The 18,693-nt window shown below is 40.4% G+C and overlaps 1 protein-coding gene across 4 annotated transcripts in view; it reads right to left on the minus strand.

Moving 5' to 3' along the window:
• The window catches only part of BBOX1 (gamma-butyrobetaine hydroxylase 1), a 67,024-nt gene that overhangs the window by 35,374 nt on the left and 12,957 nt on the right, over window positions 1-18,693 (minus strand). For 3 of the 4 annotated variants that reach the window (XM_020790417.3, XM_020790418.3, XM_020790420.3), the window contains 2 exons: window positions 14,365-14,981; window positions 13,520-13,634 (listed from right to left, as the gene is read on the minus strand). In XM_020790417.3, the coding sequence (XP_020646076.3) occupies window positions 13,520-13,634; window positions 14,365-14,787 (538 nt within the window). In that variant the 5' untranslated portion in view covers window positions 14,788-14,981. The remainder of the gene's footprint in view (window positions 1-13,519; window positions 13,635-14,364; window positions 14,982-18,693) is intronic. The other variant, XM_020790421.3, reaches the window with a different exon arrangement.

Genomic DNA, 18,693 nt, shown 5'->3' on the forward strand with positions numbered 1-18,693 from the left:
GCACCCCCGCAGGCAGTAACCCCATACAGAGTAACAGGAACATATAAGGACAAGGTGCGCAAGGAGTTGGATGAAATGCTCAAGGAGAATATCATTGTACCATCTTCTAGCCCTTGGTCCACTCCGATAATTCTGGTTGATAAGCCGGATGGAAGTGTTAGGTTCTGTGTTGACTATAGGAAACTAAACCTTGTGACCAAACCTGATGCTTACCCTATGCCCAGACTGATTGAAACTATAGGGGGTTGTCGATACATCTCTTCATTAGACCTAGTTAAGGGTTTTTGGCAGGTGAGGATTGATCCTAGAGATCAAGAGAAGACCGCTTTTTGTAGCCCTTTCGGTTTATTTGAGTTTCGAGTCCTCAGTTTCGGCCTAAGGAATTCGCCAGCCACGTTCCAAAGGCTGATGGACCAGACTTTACAAGGGCTCAGTGATTTTACAGTAGCCTACATAGATGACATAGGTATCTTCAGTAACACCTGGGAAGATCACCTAAGACACCTAGCAGAGGTTAAGTGCGGTAGGGCTAACCGTGAAAGCAAGCAAATGCCAGCTGGGTAGCGCAGAAATAAAGTATTTGGGTCATGTTGTAGGGGGAGGAGTAATCAAGCCCCTGGAAGCAAAGGTAGAGGCAGTACGTGATTGACCTAGACCCAATACCAAGAAAAGAGTAAGATCATTTCTTGGTCTGATAGGCTACTATAGGAAATTTATTCCTAGGTTCAGCGAGATGGCAGCGCCGCTGACCGAGCTGACGAGGAAGAAGACTGATGACCACATCCCATGGACCAGTGACTGCGAGGAGGCGTTCCAGAAGTTGAAGGAGGCGCTAATCCACTATCCAGTGTTGCGTGCCCCAGACTTCGACCGAGAGTTTATTGTGTACACAGATGCATCCAACGCCGGGGTAGGAGCTGTCTTGTGTCAAGCTGATGACAACGGAGACCAGCATCCAGTGTCCTACCTTAGTAAAAAGCTTCAGAAAGGAGAGAGACACTTAGCTACCGTGGAGAAAGAGTGTCTTGCCATTGTTTATGCGGTTCAGAAGTTATCGCCATACATCTGGGGGAGACATTTTATCCTTTGTACGGACCACTCCCCACTGAGGTGGTTAAAGACTATGAAAACCCACAATAGTAAACTGATGAGGTGGGCCTTGCTGTTACAGGATTTCGACTTCGAGGTTAAGGTAGTCAAAGGGACGATGAACTGTGTGGCTAACGCCTTATCCCGAAGACCAGAAGAGTGAAGATGACCAGATGGACTTTGTAAATTGGCTAAAGTGGTTTAACTGTTTATGAATATGGGTTTGTTGAAATGTTGTTCTGTATATGTATATGGAAATGAGTTATTGTGTGTAACTATTTTTTTGATGAACAGAACAATTTAAGTGTATGTTGAATATTGATGATAAGTATTTGAAATGGAAGAAATGCTGTAATGTGTTGTGATGTTCTAGAGTGAAAAGATGATTAATGTGGTAAGTATTTGGGTAATGTAATTTTATGGAAATGTGTTGACTCTACTCCTAGTTGTTTTGGGAGAAAAGCAATCTAGCTTTCCCCCACAAAACAACTTATAAAGGGGGGAGGTATGTTACAAACAGCTATGATGTCACCTGTCCTTCAAGGTTTAGGCTGGAGTGTTAACATCCAATGGTGGTCAGAAGGCGGGACATCAGGGGGAGGAGCTGGGATATATAGGGGTGTGAATGTGTGTGAGGGGCACATCAGGATCTGTGAGTGTTGAGATGAGATAGTGATCAGATTGTGTGGAGATATGAGTCTGTGTGAGCTAGAGCCTTTCTTTATGTGATTACCTGGTTTATTTGTTATACCAATCTTAATGTACCAATCAATAAACTTTAGTTATTTTGTTTGAAATCCATTCCGGTCTGAAGATACTTATTGCAGGGGATGGTTGGTGGCAGACTACCAGAAGAGTAACAGTGGAGTGACGTAGCGACCTTCCTTGGTGAGGTAGAAGGAGGTCGTTACAATGGGTATACTTGCTTTACACTAGAATAGTTGGCTGATTTCATACTGATGGTTACCAAATGGCCTTATATTTATAACATACTGCTGCCAGTCTCTCTTCATGAGCCTTCTGGGTGCAATAATCACTAACTTGTGATGATAGCGAAACTCAGTTATCACAAGCAGAAACTGTTGTGTGAGGGCTGGTGATTCATGGACATGTTGAGTTTTACAGTACATCCTGACCATCACTAGTTTAGACATTCTTGCTGCTATTAATACCAACAGCAACTGTATACCCTAAAGGGTCTCTCAGTGTTAGTATAATTACCTACAATCCCTGGGAGGATTGTGTAAAGATCCTTCCAAGACAATATCTTTAGGAAACTCAGAGTCCAGATGTTATTATGTTTTTAAGACTAGGGCTACACAACTTAGTTTTCAGAAAGTCTCAAGCTTTGCATAAGCAAAATGTCTTTTTAACTAAGGAGAATGAAATTGGAACGAGGAGAAATTATCTGGGTTTTGAGAAAGAGAATCTAGAATGATCTTAAATTCCTCCAGATTGTGAGATACTGGTGGTGGGACAAATTTATTTCTGGCTATAGTCTTGAAGTGAAGAGCATGGAATAGTTGGAATGACCTTTGAACCCACTAACTGGTGAAAGAACACTCCCATATGTTCAGGAAGAAACAAAGTCTTCCCTCTGTGAAAAATGATGTCATCAGAGTTTTTTTCTAGGACTTGCCACACATTGGATTTGTGGAAGGAGGGTTTAAAGCTGGAGCAATTTTCAAATGACAGGAGTCATCTCGAAGTGCCATCATTCAACTTCCTACCTCTTTATCATTCCTATACCAGCTCTACCAAAGTTGGTGCCTTCCAGCTGTTTTAGACTACAACTCCTATGATAACCTTTGGCCACACAAGGACTCCTGGCCAAAATATCCAAATGGACCAGGGTAAGGAATAATCCCCTATACCAGTGGTTCCCAATCATGGGTCCCCAGATATTCTTGGTCTAAAATTCCTAGAAACCTTTACCACTAGCTGTGCTATGATTTTTTTGGAGTCGTAGTGCAAGAACTTTTGAGGATCCAAAGTTGGGAACCATTGCCATATATCATCCCTTCCCCTGCAAGCCATTCTGGGTCCAAGATATCCTTTCTCAACATTTTGCCTAGACTCTCCCTGTGAGGTCCAAAAGCAGAGGTTGCATATGAAATACCCTTTTGAAGTTCAATCCCACTTATCTGCTGTATTTACAACTCAAAAGACAACCCACAGGCAGATGAAAAATCCTGAGCTGAAGGTACGTGGCTGGATGTTGACTGCAGAACATTCCTAAATCTAAAAATGATGTGGCAGAAGGAAATGTCTCCAATTATTATATATAGCTATTAAGTAGAAGTTTTATTTTGGAACTCAAAACTTAAGCAGAATTTGCAGACCTCTGGTGGGCCTCTGGGCATGAATTTAGAAGCTCACCTTAAGCTTTCTTTTATTTTAAAAGAAGCACTCAAGATTTTTTTGTTTAAAGTTTCTTGTTCCACACGTGTGCTTTTTGCGGCAGGTACACACCACTGTGCAGTCAGCAAAAGCTGTTCTGAACCAACAACTGTAGCAACAATTTTCTACTTTTGCAAGGTTTGCACTTTCCAACCACAACTAGCATGTCTGATTCCTCTGGCTTGAGCCTGCTAGACGTAGAGTCCAAGAAACACAACACACACACATCCTAATGTAAACCATCCACACAAACCATCATTATATTTAACCTTGTGTTTCTAAAAAGCTGTGGCATGACTGACAAGCAGCTGAATTTTTCCGACTACTAAAATGAAGGGGGAAAAAAACCCCACAGTGTGATCCTTGAAGAGAAATGTAATGACACCTTATTAAAATTTCATAGTGAATTTACTTCAACTAAATGTTCAATATGCTGGTTTCAGCACATAACTATTAGTTCAAAATATTGTTTTCAAAAGTAGAGAATACTGTGATTATGTATGCACCTTGCCTGCGATCAGTGAAATTTTCAAGCCATCCAATAAAATGAAAGCCAGAATCCTACCGGGGTTTGCGTGATTTGCCATAGCTAATTGACAAGGTGCTAGGGCACACCTTGGTCATATGCCTGACTGGTCTATTCATTTCATGAATGAGCCATAATCACATGTCTGATTACACAAGTAAGTGAGATGTGCCCCAGTGCCTCATCAATTAGCCACAATTAGCTATGGTAAATTATGCAAACCTTTGAACACCAATGGGATTCTGGCCAAAAGATAGTGTTCATGTGTCTATCTAAGTTACAGAGTCCTGTGAAAACTTGATATTTTAACTGTATGCCAGTTTTCCTTGGAGCCTCGATATAAACTTTTAGCTTGAGCTGAGTATCTGCTGAAGCAACCATTCGCAGGGCCATTCAAGAATGGGGAAATGGGCACTACTGACCTTGGGCTACTCATTTCTCAGTGTAATCTACTTAGAAAGTGTTTGCAGACATAGGACACACCAGCTATAATTTTAGAATAATAGAACTGCAGAACTAGAAGAGACTCTATGGATCATCAAGTCCAGCCCATCAGGGAAGCATAATGGGGAATCAAACTCCCAACATCTGAATCCGCAGCCAAATACTTAAGCCATTGAGAAGGGGGTGATGATAATGAACTAGAACAAGAACCATATGCCCAATTCTGGGACCCTAGGGAAAAGTAAAATACAAATGTATATAGCATAGAGTCTCTTGCCTCTGTACAGAAAACCTGGCTAATATAGAAATCAGAAACCGGTGGTCCATTAGCACCCAAGTGGAGGCACTTAATGGCTCCCATGTTGACAAAACAGATAAATGTGGAAGGAGTGTGGCAGTGGACACTGATGACATTCTACACCAGCAGGGAATTTAGATCTTTGGACTACAACCCTCCCCATTCCCTCTGAAAGTCACTTTCTGACTCCACTTTGAACAAAAAACAAGGGTCGAGTTGATGGATGTCAAGGTAAATTTACAAGCCTGAGCAGAATAAGGTGTGTTAATGAGCAGCCATAATGAACATGTGTGTAGAAATGCTGAGTCATGATAACTCATGAGGGCTGACTCATGTATGATGCAATGTCTAATGTGACTGGACACAGACAGATGTACATATATGTGTACTCTGTACAGTAGATGTACTTCCTCCTGTTCTGATGAGTGTTATGGTGTTATGCTGCTGGACTGCACTGCTATATATAGCCTGTAAATACGCACTGGTGTTGGAGAAGCTGCCTGCGTGTGCGTGATTCTTTTGGACCGCCTGGACTGGACTTTAGTCTACTAACTCTGCAGAATTTTCTGCGTTCTTGCACTAACAATAGAGTTGTTTCCAACTCTGCTGTTTCATTGCTGTACTACAGTCCTCTTGTTTTTGTACTACAGCCCTCATACTACAACCCTGTCATATTACTCCTTGTCATAGTACAACCCTTATGAGTGTCTGTTTTAACAACTTTCTATAACTATCTTCAACCTGATAGACTACTGAGTGAATAGCTTGTGGTGCCAGTACACTGTGATATTCGCCACATGTCAACATACCAATGGAAACTAATTCCAAACAGATTATTTATTTGTTTCAAAATGTACAATCCACTTTGCAACTTATTAGAAACTGAAGGTAGAGTATAGAATGTCTTTTTTTAAAAAAAGAAACACCTAAACATATATTCCTGTGTATGGGATTTTCAGTCAGTCCTTTGTTCATCTAATGAGCCTATTCAGACCAGGGAGGAATGAAAACAATGTGGAGGATATATCAGGGATCTCCTACCAACTCTTCTCAGACAAAAGAAGCTGCTTGGATGAGTAGTGAAACATTTAAACTAACAAGAAAGAAGTCCGGTTGCTATGACTCAACTTCCAAATAACCTCACCTGGATGACTGAGAATCTTCACAGATACCTAAACATACAGTTTAAAATATCAGCACTAATCCACTTACAAGAATTAAATCAGCAGCTCTTGTCCAACACCAGGAGAAAAAAATAAAAACGTCTTAAAGAAACATTCATTAAAATAGCTGACTCAAAAGGCAGTTGTTTGACCTGGGAAATTGCCAGTTCTTTGACTTTGCAAATGTCTGGTGTTATTGGATTAGACAGCATCTGCCTGATAGAAGAGAAGCAAAAAACGAGCATGTTAGGGGGACATTTTCAATAGAGTTGTGTGCCTGCACCTCTGTCACTGAGGAATGTCATAGGAACATCAGGAGATGCCTTCTACTGAATCAGGCCTTATGTACTGTTGTATATACTAACTGGCTGCTTCACCAGCTTCCAGTCTTGTTAAATCCAATTAGACTGACAAAAATATTTCAATTATTGGAAATAACTCAGCAAATGCTGGGCCAAGATGACAAATGTTTTTACCACTTAAGAGCAGAATAAACTGCCAAGCACAATAAACTTCATCCTGCAGGATGGTATATTATGGTTATGCAAGAATAAATATCTAATGTGGAAGCAGCCCTGCCTTTATGTTTGAGACAGTATCCACACAGCAGGTAGTACAGAATCTTTATCATGGCTTGATCCTAGAAAGGTGGCTGGTATTTCAAGTTGTCTGATACTTTGCCAAGTTTTTAGAGGATTACTGTTGTTTCTGTTATAGCCCCAATCACGCTTCCATCTATCCATCAACCTATGCATTTAGATGTCAACATTTTGCACTCCTTTAGTAAACAACAGGGTTTTGAAGAAATTCGAGAGTAGCTACAGCTCGAAAATATACCAAATAGGAGCTCTAAACAGGGACTGCATCTTTTGCCAATTTTTCCTGGTGGCAAACCCTCATTCTCACGTGATTCATTATTCTACCATTTCAGACTGATAGACTGTCTCTTTCCATTCACAAAGAAATGCTGAAAAAGCAGGCCATGAATACTCTGACAGATGTCTTTCTTCCAAGGTATCACTGAAACAGCTGTGCTGAACAATGTGTTTATTTTTCAAAGAATTTGAAAAAAAAATCAATTAATTTTTAATAGCTTAAATTTCAGAAGGAAGTCCAATGCAGCTCATTCATGTCTTTCAAAAACAATTTCCCCCATTGCTGATGAAGAACAGTATATGGGCTAAGAACAGAGGGGATTTTCTAGAACACTGGTTCTTAACCTTGGGTTACTCAGGAGTTTTGGACTGCAACTCCCAGAAGCCTTCACCACCAACTGTGCTGGCTGGGGTTTCTGGGAGTTGCTGTTCAAAAGCATCCGAGTAACAAAGGTTAAGAACCACTGTTCTAGAATGGATGGATTTACCAATATGCAACAGCATTTTTCACATTCTTCAAGAATGAATTCTAACAGTTTTTCTCTTCTAGACAATATCTCTCTGATACTGGTTGAAGACAACTTGCAAAAACTAGCATGTAAGACAGAAATCCCCTTACTTTCAACATAATGATGCATTTTTAAATGTGTGTCGAGTTTCCCATATAATGGTACATTCAGATATGATTCTTCCACTATGCAAAATTCACAGTCTAGAAATACTCACATGAGGCCAGGCTGCTGTTTATTTCAATTCTAATAGCAGAAATAAACAAGCATAACAGAGGAAAAGAAAGACCAGCTGTCCATGCTCTAGAAGTGAGGGAAAACTGGTGGAGAAGAAGCAATGTCCTAGCCTTGCCTAACATAGCAAGATTTTTGGCAGGCATCATTGCTCAAGACCAGAGATTTTTCCTGGATTCTTAAAAGATTTGGGGCAACAAGCCCAACCCATTCTTGGTCAGATAAAGCATAAGCTGGTGCAGAGAGAAATTGTGCTCCCTTGAAATACTGAGTGGCCAGCATCGGAAACATGCGGGCAACCAACTCAGGCCTTTAAATAATTCTCTGTGGTCTGGGCAGCCGCTGACTTTCACTGGTGATTGCAGGATGGAAGGAAGCTTTTGAAGGATGTGTGTGTGGGACAGGGTGTTGTTGTTGTTTAGTAGTTTAGTCGTGTCCGACTCTTCATGACCCCATGGACCAGAGCACACCAGGCCCTCCTGTCTTCCACTGCCTCCCAGAGTTTGTTCAAAGTGGGACAGGGTGCAAAATGGTAATAGCTTACAATAATAAGACTAAAATATTCTAGTTGTATCAAGGAAATAATAGTATTTTATGAAACCAGGTATTATAGGAAATAGAGCTAAAATATTGTGATTTATCTCTGCCTGAAACAATCTTTAAGAAACACTGATTATTTCTTTAGAGACTTTTGTGTCTGCTGAGCACCAAATCCATGGTCACAGTTTAATGAGACAAAGCTGCGGAATGCTTCATAAAAAATATAGACAGAGGCATTATGACTTTTTTCGTGGATTACATTTTAAATAAATGGTTACAAATAATGTTGCGCTTTACATGGTAACGTGATTTGATGAAAGATAGTATAGGCAAGTTTTAAATCAACACACATGTATTTTCTTCATATTTTATATAAATAGGAAAAATCAGTGTGTTGAGATTTGAAGGGAAAAGATTATATTGCTCTCCTCCAAACATAAGCAAAGTTTCAGTCTCTATGTCTGAAAAATGAGCCCCGTTGAATGCATACTTTCATCTGTGTATAAATCTGAACAGAATTCCAGAAAGCTCCTCACTTTAAGCAACTATTTCCTTTCCTGGAACTCAGGTTAAGCTCCTTATGCTAATTTGCAAGTAAACAGAGGCAATTTATATTATTCAGTTAAAGCAGTTATGAACAGTTTTCTTCATTTCTCTCAGGGGAGAACCAGGTTTCTGAATTGTGAAACGCTCCAGCTGGGGAACAAAATAGCTCCTGTGTTTTCTATTTTGTTTCATGCTCCCCACCCTTTTCTCCGTTGAAGACTCAGGAAAACAAGAATGCAGCTCTGCCCTTTCAAATCGCAGCACATTATCTGCTTACTAATTGGAACATAATGCTGTGAAAATATGTGTTTACTACTCAAAGTTTCAGTCTTGGCACAGTTCTGGAAATTAAAATGACATATTGACCAAATGAGAACTGACATAATTCTGTTTTCTTCAACAACTTAATACATAAAGTTACTATCAACATATCCACCAACCACCCTCTCCTTCTATTAGTCTTCAGTCAATTTTCATAAGTAGAAACAATCAGAGGTTATATGTGTTTAAAACAACATGTTTCACTATAGCCATTTTTTTATGGGGCAAGATAAAAGAGATAAAACTATCAACCTTTGGCTGATTATGGTAGAAGCAAGAAGTGCCTTAGTCCATATAATGGAAGATCACAATTTGCTTACAACTATTGCCTGTTGACAAGTCAGCAACTATGCTGTTGCCAACAATGATGTCCCCTAATCCCCATATTACTCCTCAATAATTACTGCTAAGGATGTTTTTCCCCCTCTTCTTCCTTTCATTACCTCAAAGGAACAGGCAGCAATTATCACCAGAGAATCTTTCTGTTGGCCACTGTTATGTTCATATGAGGTGGACAACCTTTTCCACACTGATACCATACAAGACAGTTGGAAATCAACTGTATGTTTCAGCAAAATCTGTTCATGGTACTACCAGTCACGAGTATCTACATGAAAGTTCCAAAAGTCATTTATGTTAAATCTCTCACTCCGCTGCCGCTCCATTGTGCAAATCTGGTCCCTCACACAGAACTAAGCTTTTAGTCCACTATCATGTGCAAGCGACAGTAAATTCACATAGCCACTGCCAACAGAATAGGAGTCACGATGCCTGTCATGCATTGGAATGATAATGTGAATATATGCCGCTAACCCAGACTAGGGTCCAGTGGCATATGTCTGTTGACAGAATTGTTTCTTTTGGAGGAACTGAAAAGGGGTGATTTCCCCTCTCATTGTGGCTACCACACACTCCTCAAATTTGCTCTTTAAGATGCCTATTATATAACTTTTTAATCTTTTCTTCTCCAGCCCAAACATATTCAGCTTCCACAGACATTCCTCACAGGGGTCGGTTTTCATGCCTTTTACCATCCTGTTTGCCTTCTTCTGGAAATGTTTTAGCATCTAAATGTATTTCATAAATGGTTGTGCCCAAAACTGGACACACTGTTCCAGGCAAGGTCTGATCCAAAACTAGGAAATTTGCTGGAGATAGTTTCTAAGTGAAAGTGAAGATATCCTATCATGGTGATATTGCAGCTCCAGCAAAATGTTGGCTTTAAGCTCTAATTTCTGCTTTATTTTAATGATTACTTAGTTAAAAACAACCATTCTCAACGGGAATTCTCAGCCATTCTCATAAGGCCTCCCCTGACATATTTAAAGGGGGCAATAGACTGAAAAATGTGAGAACTTTCTGAATGCTATCAGTTCATGTTGTGTCCTTGCTAGATGGAGGCCCTGGAACATGAGAAGCAGGCCTAAAGGGGCCATGATAAAAAAAAGATTTAGAATGGCTGATTTAAAGCATTTGTATTTTGAGTTTCTGTCATGTGGGTTTCCAAGGCAGCTCACAAGTAATTGAATGTTATGAATTGTGCCTCCGTCTTACTCAAGGTTCCTCTCACCATGACAAACAGCTTGATCCAGAAAGAAGGCATAAATATATAAACAGATCCTTAATGTCTTCCTCTACCCACCCACTTCCTGAAAAGCACTTCCCCCATCAAAGTCAGAAATGTCCACCAAGAAAACTTGGCAGAAGATGATAGTTACAGTGGACGGGGCTTCTGCTTCACGAAGCCATGAAGAAATCTAAGCCCCATTCTCAGCAGCTGCAGTTGCCTGTCAGCGCAGGCTTCCAACAACACAAAGGGCTGATGGATGAGATTGCAACAGTCCTCAGTCCACCCCAAAATTTTTCTGCTACTGCTGATTTTCAGCCCCGTGGCAGGCCAAATGTAAATAGAAATGGCTGCCAGAACGACCTGGCAGCAAATGACAGAGGGGATGGGAAGGCTTCTTCCTAGCTGGCCAGCTGCAGTTCTAAGCAAGGCTGCCGTTTCTTCCTTTCCAGCAGCAAAAGGTGAACAACCTCTACAAAAATAAAACTGCAACACCAGGAAGCTAAATATGCAAGCTTAGTAATGAAAATAAACAATTCAACTTTATTGTTTTCTTTCTCTGGCCCTTTTGTGGTTTGAATATTCCAAAAATCACCTCTCCACAGCTATGTAACTATCCTTAGCTGTTCTTCTTACAGAGTGAGTGCCTTCTTTTATATAAACTGTGAGTCATCTAGAATAACAGAATCTTAGAACTATAGTGCTGGCAGGGAACATAAGGATAACTGAATCTAACTTCCCCTCCCCAGCAAAGTAGGGAATCCAGAGCTAAAGCATCCCTGACAGATCATAAAATCGTCGTAGGGTTGGAGGTCTTCTAGTCCAGCCCCTGGCTAAGACAGGATACCTCATACCATCCTGGACCTCATACCATCCTTGACAGATGGCTGTCCAATCTTTTCTTGAAAACCTCCAGTGATGGGGCACCCACAACATCAGGAGGCAAGGCGTTCCACTGCTTAATGTTTCTCACCATCAGGAAATTCCACCTTATTCCCAGATTGGATCTTCCTCTGAGGATTTTCCACCCATTGATTCTTGTCCTACTCTCAGGTGCAATGGGGAATTGATGCCATCTTCCCTGTGGCAACCCTTCAGATATTGAAAGACTGCTATCAGGTCTTCCCTCAGTCTTCTCTTCGTTAAACTAAACATACCTAGTTCTTTTAATCATTTTTCATAGGATTTAGCCTCCAATCCCCTTATCATCTTTGTGGTTCTTCTCTGCACCCCTTCCAGGGCCTCAGGGTAGATGACAATCTGCCCTCAGTTTAAACACCTTCCAAGGCAATATATTCCACTATCAAACTGCTCTTACTATGAAGAAGTTCATTTAGGCAAAACCACCTTTTTTGAATCCATTACTTCAGGTACCACTCTTCTGGAGATACAGAAAACAGGTATGCTCCACTTCCCACACAACAGCCCCTCAAATATTTTGGGATGGCTATCATATCACCCCTCACTCTTTTCTTCTTCAAGCTCCTTCAGCCATTCCTCACACAGCTTGATTTCTAGACTTTTCCCCATCTTGTCTGCCCTCTTCTGTACATTCCAGCTTCTCAATATCTTTCTTAATCTATGGGGCCAGAACTGTACAAAGTACAGTGGTGCCTCGCAAGACGAGCGCTCCGTTTTATGACGAAATAGCATTACGACGAAGTTTTTGCAATCGCAAAAGCGATTGCAAAACGATGTTTCCTATCGGGGAATTTCGCTTTGCGATGATCGGTTCCCTGCTTCAGGAACCGATTCTCGCAAAACGACGATTTTCCTACAGCTGATCGTGGTTTCAAAATGGCCACCGGGTTAAAAAAATGGCTCCCCGCTCTTTTCTGGGATGGATTCCTTGCTGCACAGGCAGCGAAAATGGCCGCACTATGAAGGATCTTCACTGGACGGTGAGTTTCAAGCCCATAGGAACGCATTAATCAGGTTTTCAAGAAAGTTTGAAACTCAACAAAGCCTGGCTCCCAGCACTGAAAAATATAGCCTGCAGAAGATCAATGAACTCTACCCAGCCACAAGGACTGGTGATCACTGCACACAAAAGACCAGCTAATGACACCATCAATCATAGTGACAGATAATCTCTACCCCTTATCACAACAATGCACCACCAACAAAAAACACACTGATCACCATAATCACCCAATCTCCTGAAAAGGACAAAAGCTGATCCCACAGCTATAAATACTCATCTATCCGAAAAACTGCACCAGAGCACAGACAGAGTTCTGACTCCTGTCCTCTGAAGACGCCAGCCACAGAGCTACTGGTGAAACATTAGGAAGAAAACCCTTAAGAACACGGCCAAAGAGCCCAGAGAACCCACAACAACCATCAATGAATACAAGATTGATTTGACAGTAAAAAAAACCATAGCAATGTGATTGCCGAGACATGAACAGGTATGCTAAAAGCTAAGCCCTTTTGGAGGTCACTAATAAATAGTTGCCTTAAGCTGACAATAACTTGATGACACATAATGCTGCCGCCACCACCACCACGAGTTAGTACTACCACCTATATTATATGTATTGTATTATTCAGAATATTCACCTGCAACAGAAAAACATTAATAAGGGGGAAATGAGGTACAGTAGAACCCTTGTATCTGCAGGGGAACAATTCCACAAACTACTGTGAATGCCTGAAATCGTGGACAGTAGCCACAAGGCCCACCTCCTTCTATGCTGCATTTAGTGCTGCCGTAAACCATGGACAATTGAAACCATACATACTGATCTCATGGATACAGGGGTCTTACTGTAATACATACAAAATGATCTTAAAATACTATTCTGTAGGCCTTGCAGTTTCATACAAGGGACAAGGATATGAAATGTCCATTGATTCATCTTCAGAGGTTTTCATATTTCTTTAACAGGAATAAGGCAGTTCTCTGTAATGCTTTATAAAGTATGATTATTTGAAACAAATTCCAGTCCTATTAATAGTAAGGTTGCCAAAATACACTCATTACGGAAATAATATGAATCCTTACCTGACAAAAATAATTTTTCTTGCACTTTTGCTCTTGCATGCTCAGAAAAACATCTCTTTTTTAACCAAGCAGGTTCAAATTCACTGCAGTGGTCATCTGGCCAAATAATGTATACCTAAAAAGAAACACACATTGGAAGTTCATGAAAGGCCAGTGAAATCCCATTGACCTGGCAATCGAACAGGTATTTTGTTTGCTTTGCACAAAAACATACAGCGGTGTGCATGTTTATTTGGAAGTCAGTTTTATTATATGTTCAGTAAAGTGAGTCTGAAGGCAATAGCTTAATGTAGCGATTTTAATCTAACATTGGGAGTATTTGGGGGTGGTGAGGTAAATTTATACAGGCAAGCTAAAGTGACACAGAGCATAACTATTCAGACATTAATTCCATGTGTGCTCAGTGAGGCTTACTCTGTGATCAAGTGAATGAAAATAAGAAGGGATGGGCAACCTTTGCTTGTGGCCAAAGTTCAAAAATCCAATGCAAATGGCTGTAATAATTCTCTTTCCTTTCCTAACATTCCTCTAGATAAGGAAAGAGTATGAGAAAAAGAAGAAGGAACAGGAAGAAGAGTGAGCGTAACAGTGAGAGGGCAGAGGATGATGGAAAGAGTGACTCTCCTACTGTTGGCCCTGGCCCTATTCATTACTAAGCTCTGCCCTGCACCAATATGTGGTCCCTAACAGATTACTCCTAAAGGAAAGCATCCTTGGCAGAAGGCCTGAACATTCCTAGTATCTAGGAGGGCCATCTTATTACAGCAAAAATGGTACCACTGCTAAGATTTATATAAACAAACACACAAACAAACATGTTTATGCCACCCAAACATGAAAGTTACCTTTTTAGTTTCTGTTAAGCCAACATCCTTTGCTGTGACATTGACATCGAGATCTTCAAGAGGCAGTTTGCGTGCTTGGGCAGAATGTAAGAAACAGGCAGGGCACTGGCAGTTGTCCCGTAGCCAAACAGAAGGGTATAGGCTCTCAGCCCCATCTTCCCAGTGAACACAGACAAACTGATTTGCTTCCAGAGTTTCCACTTTCTGGATGGCTGCACTCATGGTGAGGGCCTGAACTGGCTGCACTATCCCAGATGCCTGTTGCCAAGACCTCCTGCTCAGAGAGAAATGCCTTCGGTAATTGTGGTTGCCCTTCTGCACTTGCAGCCAAGTTCGGACTTTATAGTCTTTATGGACTTTAGTCTGCAACAAGTCTTTATGGACTTTAGTCCGTAACAAGTATTTAGCAATTGTAGCCCACATCTTTGTGTAGTGTTGATAAACCTTCACTCCATAAATGCCTTTGTCATGAAGGAAGTTGTCTTCAGATCAATTCTATAAGAATAAAGCAGGTTGTTGAAAGGCACAAGGAAGAAAAATATTCAATTTTTTTTCTTCTTCTTCCCCTTTTCTTCCTTTCTAGGACCTGAGGCTTGCACTTGCTTGTCTTTAAAGTTCTAGCCAAGAGAGAAAAATAGTTTATTTTAGTGTGGGCTGTATCAATATTTCAGTATGAATTAAAGTTACCTGATAGAACTCTGAGGTGAAGCAACTAGTAAAAAATGAAGCACTCTAAAATATAATACCATTGGACCCTAAAAAGTTATTTTAGCAAAAGGTGCATCCACTGATTCCTCTCCCTGCCATATCTCTCCTTACAGTATTAAATGTGCTATGTGCCATCATGTCAGAACTGACTTATAACTACCTTAATAGGACTTTCAAGATAAATGAGGTATTTAAGGACTGATGTTACCAGTTCCACCCCTCCCAATGAATGTCCATGGATGAGCAGGGATTTCTCCTGATACCTAGTCCATCAATTCATACAGTAAACCACACTGAGGCATTCAACCCTTGTGGCACATGGTGTGTCTGATCAACCTTTTCCACCCATTCTCCCATGGATCTAAAAATACTGCTTTGGCATCTTAGAAAATAAAGACCTAAAAAAATTGTTACCAAGGGACGTGGTGGCGCTGTGGGCTAAACCGCAGAAGCCTGTGCTGCAGGGTCAGAAGACCAAGCAGTCGTAAGATCGAATCCACGTGACGGAGTGAGCTCCGTTGCTTGTACCAGCTCCTGCCAACCTAGCGGTTTGAAAGCATGCAAATGCAAGTAGATAAATAGGGACCACTTTGGTGGGAAAGTAACAGCATTCCATGTCTAAGTCGCACTGGCCATGTGACCACGGAAGATTGTCTTCAAACAAACACTGGCTCTATGGCTTGGAAACGGGGATGAGCACCGCCCCCTAGAGTCGAACATGACTGGACAAAAATTGTCAAGGGGAACCTTTACCTTTACCTAAAAAAATTGTTATTGGTTTATCTACTTATCAGGATTCCTATAATACCCTGTAAAAGCAGAACATCTGAAATTCAGTGAGCTTAGACATAAGATTAGTTATTTTATCTGAAATAACCCTATTGGACTCTAGTGTGCTGAAACCCATTAATCATTAAGGTACCAAAAGATGCTTCACTGTTTTATCCCCAAAAACATGTAACAAGGGATACTGTGAAATTATTCTTATTGCCCAACTCTGTGAAATGGCAGAAAATGAAATACAGTACATGCAAGGACTGGTCACAATATAAATATTTTGTAGTACAGTAATATGTTTTAAGGTAATGACCTGTTTTAATTGGATTTTATATGCTACAGTAGTCAGTACATTGTAAAGGTCTATGGCCAGAAACAAAGTTTATACAGTGGTACCTCGCAAGACGATGTTAATTCGTTCCGTGAAAATCGCTGTTAAGTGAAAACATTGTCTTGTGAAACATGTTTTCCCATTGAAATGCATTGAAAACCTGATAATCCATTCCAATGGGAACGGATTGTCATCGTAAAGCGAAAATTGCCATAGGAAACATCGTTAAGCGAAACGCGGTTCCCAAGCGAAGACAGCCATCTAACGAAACAGAGACTATTAAAAGACTCGTATAGCGAAGCAAGACCAAGCTGTCAAAAACACCGTAAAGCAACAAACAGGGACTTAAAATTTAACCGTCTTGCGAGGCAAGGTCCCTAACATTGTAAAGTGAAAATCTCCCATAGGAAACATCGTTAAACAAAGCGCAAGATCGCTCCGAAAACCTCATTGTAAAGCGAATTCATCATTATGCACAGCAATCGTCTTGCGAGGCACCACTGTACTGTATGTATGTATTATCATCAAGAAATTAAATATCTAAAAATAATTCCCTTTTTATATGAACACACACTGCTGGCCATGCTGGCCAGGGGATTATCTGAGCTGGAATAACTTTCTCAAGCAGTGTCTGACAGACAGCTAGGCCACTAATTTTCCAGAGGGCAGCTACCCTGCTGCTACTCACACAGTTATTAGCAAATGGGTAGAACTCATTAAAGCTAGTCAATCTCTGGTTTAGAAGAGCCATTTTTCTCCTGGAAAAAATCGTAGCATTGAACTCTGCGCTATCCAACCTGGTTCGGTTAGCTAGGATGACCAGAAACTGCCAAAGTGGCAAAAATTTCTCTCTCTGTTTTTTTAAAATGTTTTAATATACTTTAAGTAGGAAGATCAAAGAATAATCAAGTAAAATGAGGCCACTTGGACAAGCATACATTTTCTGTGACTGTGGAAAAATTAAATGAATTCAACACTTCCGTGCATATAATTTGTGCCCCACCATACGTATGAAAGAAGATTTAGTAATCACTGAGCCTTGTGGCATTGTTAAGACTCTGCTCACAACCTGAGTTTGATCCTGACAGACTCAGGTAGGTGGCTCAAGGTTGACTCAGCCTTCCATCCTTCTGAGGCTGGTGAAGTGAGTACCCAGCTTATGGGAGTAAGCAATGTGAAGCTTAATTAATTATTAAATTGTATAATTAACTCAACAATTAAATTGTAAACTGCCCAGACAGTGCTTTAAGTGCTATGGTGCGGTATATAAGCAACTCACTTAACACACTTTAGTAAATGGCTGAGATAAAACAATTGAAGTAGCCTGCTTCTGGTCAAAAGTAGTCTAATTATCATAACATTTTAATTTGTTTTAAATTTTACCTATATTTCATATATGTCCATAATTTTAAATTGTGCAAAGCTGATACAAATAAAGAAAAAAAAGAGAAAGAAAAACTGATCTTATAGCTACAGAGCCTGTCAAATGTAATAGATGTAATAGAGTTATCTCTGTAAGATACAGAAGAGTACTGTACTTCACATGTACTGTCTGTACTGTCACGCTTGCATGCCCACATGGCACCATAATAGAGAAGGTATGTGACACATCTGTGCAAACATATATGCTCCTCCACTCACTTTAAGATAAATATTTTAAGCTGCACTTTGTGATACCTGTCGGCATTTCAAAACTATATTGTAAAGAAGTACAGGATTTGCAAAGCTAAATAAAAAATAAACAAAAATATGGCCCATAGACAATCTCTGCATATGCACAAGAGGATTCACTGCAAATCTGACAGCAACACATAGTTGGTTTCCCACCTAGTTTCACCTAATTCTTACTAGTTTAGATTTCCTTCATCTGTGACTTTTCTTTAGGATTCTGCTCTCCCTGTTCCCATTTATGTTAGCTCCACATTTCTCAAGACAATGCTTACATTATTCTCTCTTCAGTCTTTCACCCAGATTGTCTCTTGTGATGGGGTGGTGGTGGTGGGAGGATTTCTCATCTCTCTCATTCAGCTTTAAAGTATTTATGTATCTTTTTCAAGCAGAGGCAGGCAATTCTGTTCAGCTGCAATCTTTTTTTGCTCTTATCTCTGACCATAATCTGGATACCAAAGGGTATCAAATGTCTAGAAAGCTGTTGCATGGAGCTTAACTAAACTTTGAAGTCCAGGAAGATGCTGCATTGAGTTTCATTCCTCAGCAGATAAAGAACAGAACAGGGCTTTGCATGCTTGGGGAAATGTCCAAAGTGGTAGGAATCTACACTGGTTTTGTCTATTTTATGTTGGCCCTGCTGGATACCCTTTGTATCGTCCAGTCATGAAATGCAGTATTTATGTTCTTCCTAAATAAGCTCCTGGTTTTAAAAAGATACCCCACCGCTGGCCCCATATTGTACCACTTATAAATCACAAATAACTAATATGTGTTTAATTATATTATACAGATAGATACAGTGGTGCCTCGCTAGACGATGATAATCCGTTCCACTTAAATCG

Source organism: Pogona vitticeps, chromosome 1 (genome assembly GCF_051106095.1).
Source record: "Pogona vitticeps strain Pit_001003342236 chromosome 1, PviZW2.1, whole genome shotgun sequence".
Taxonomy (NCBI): Eukaryota; Metazoa; Chordata; class Lepidosauria; order Squamata; family Agamidae; genus Pogona; species Pogona vitticeps.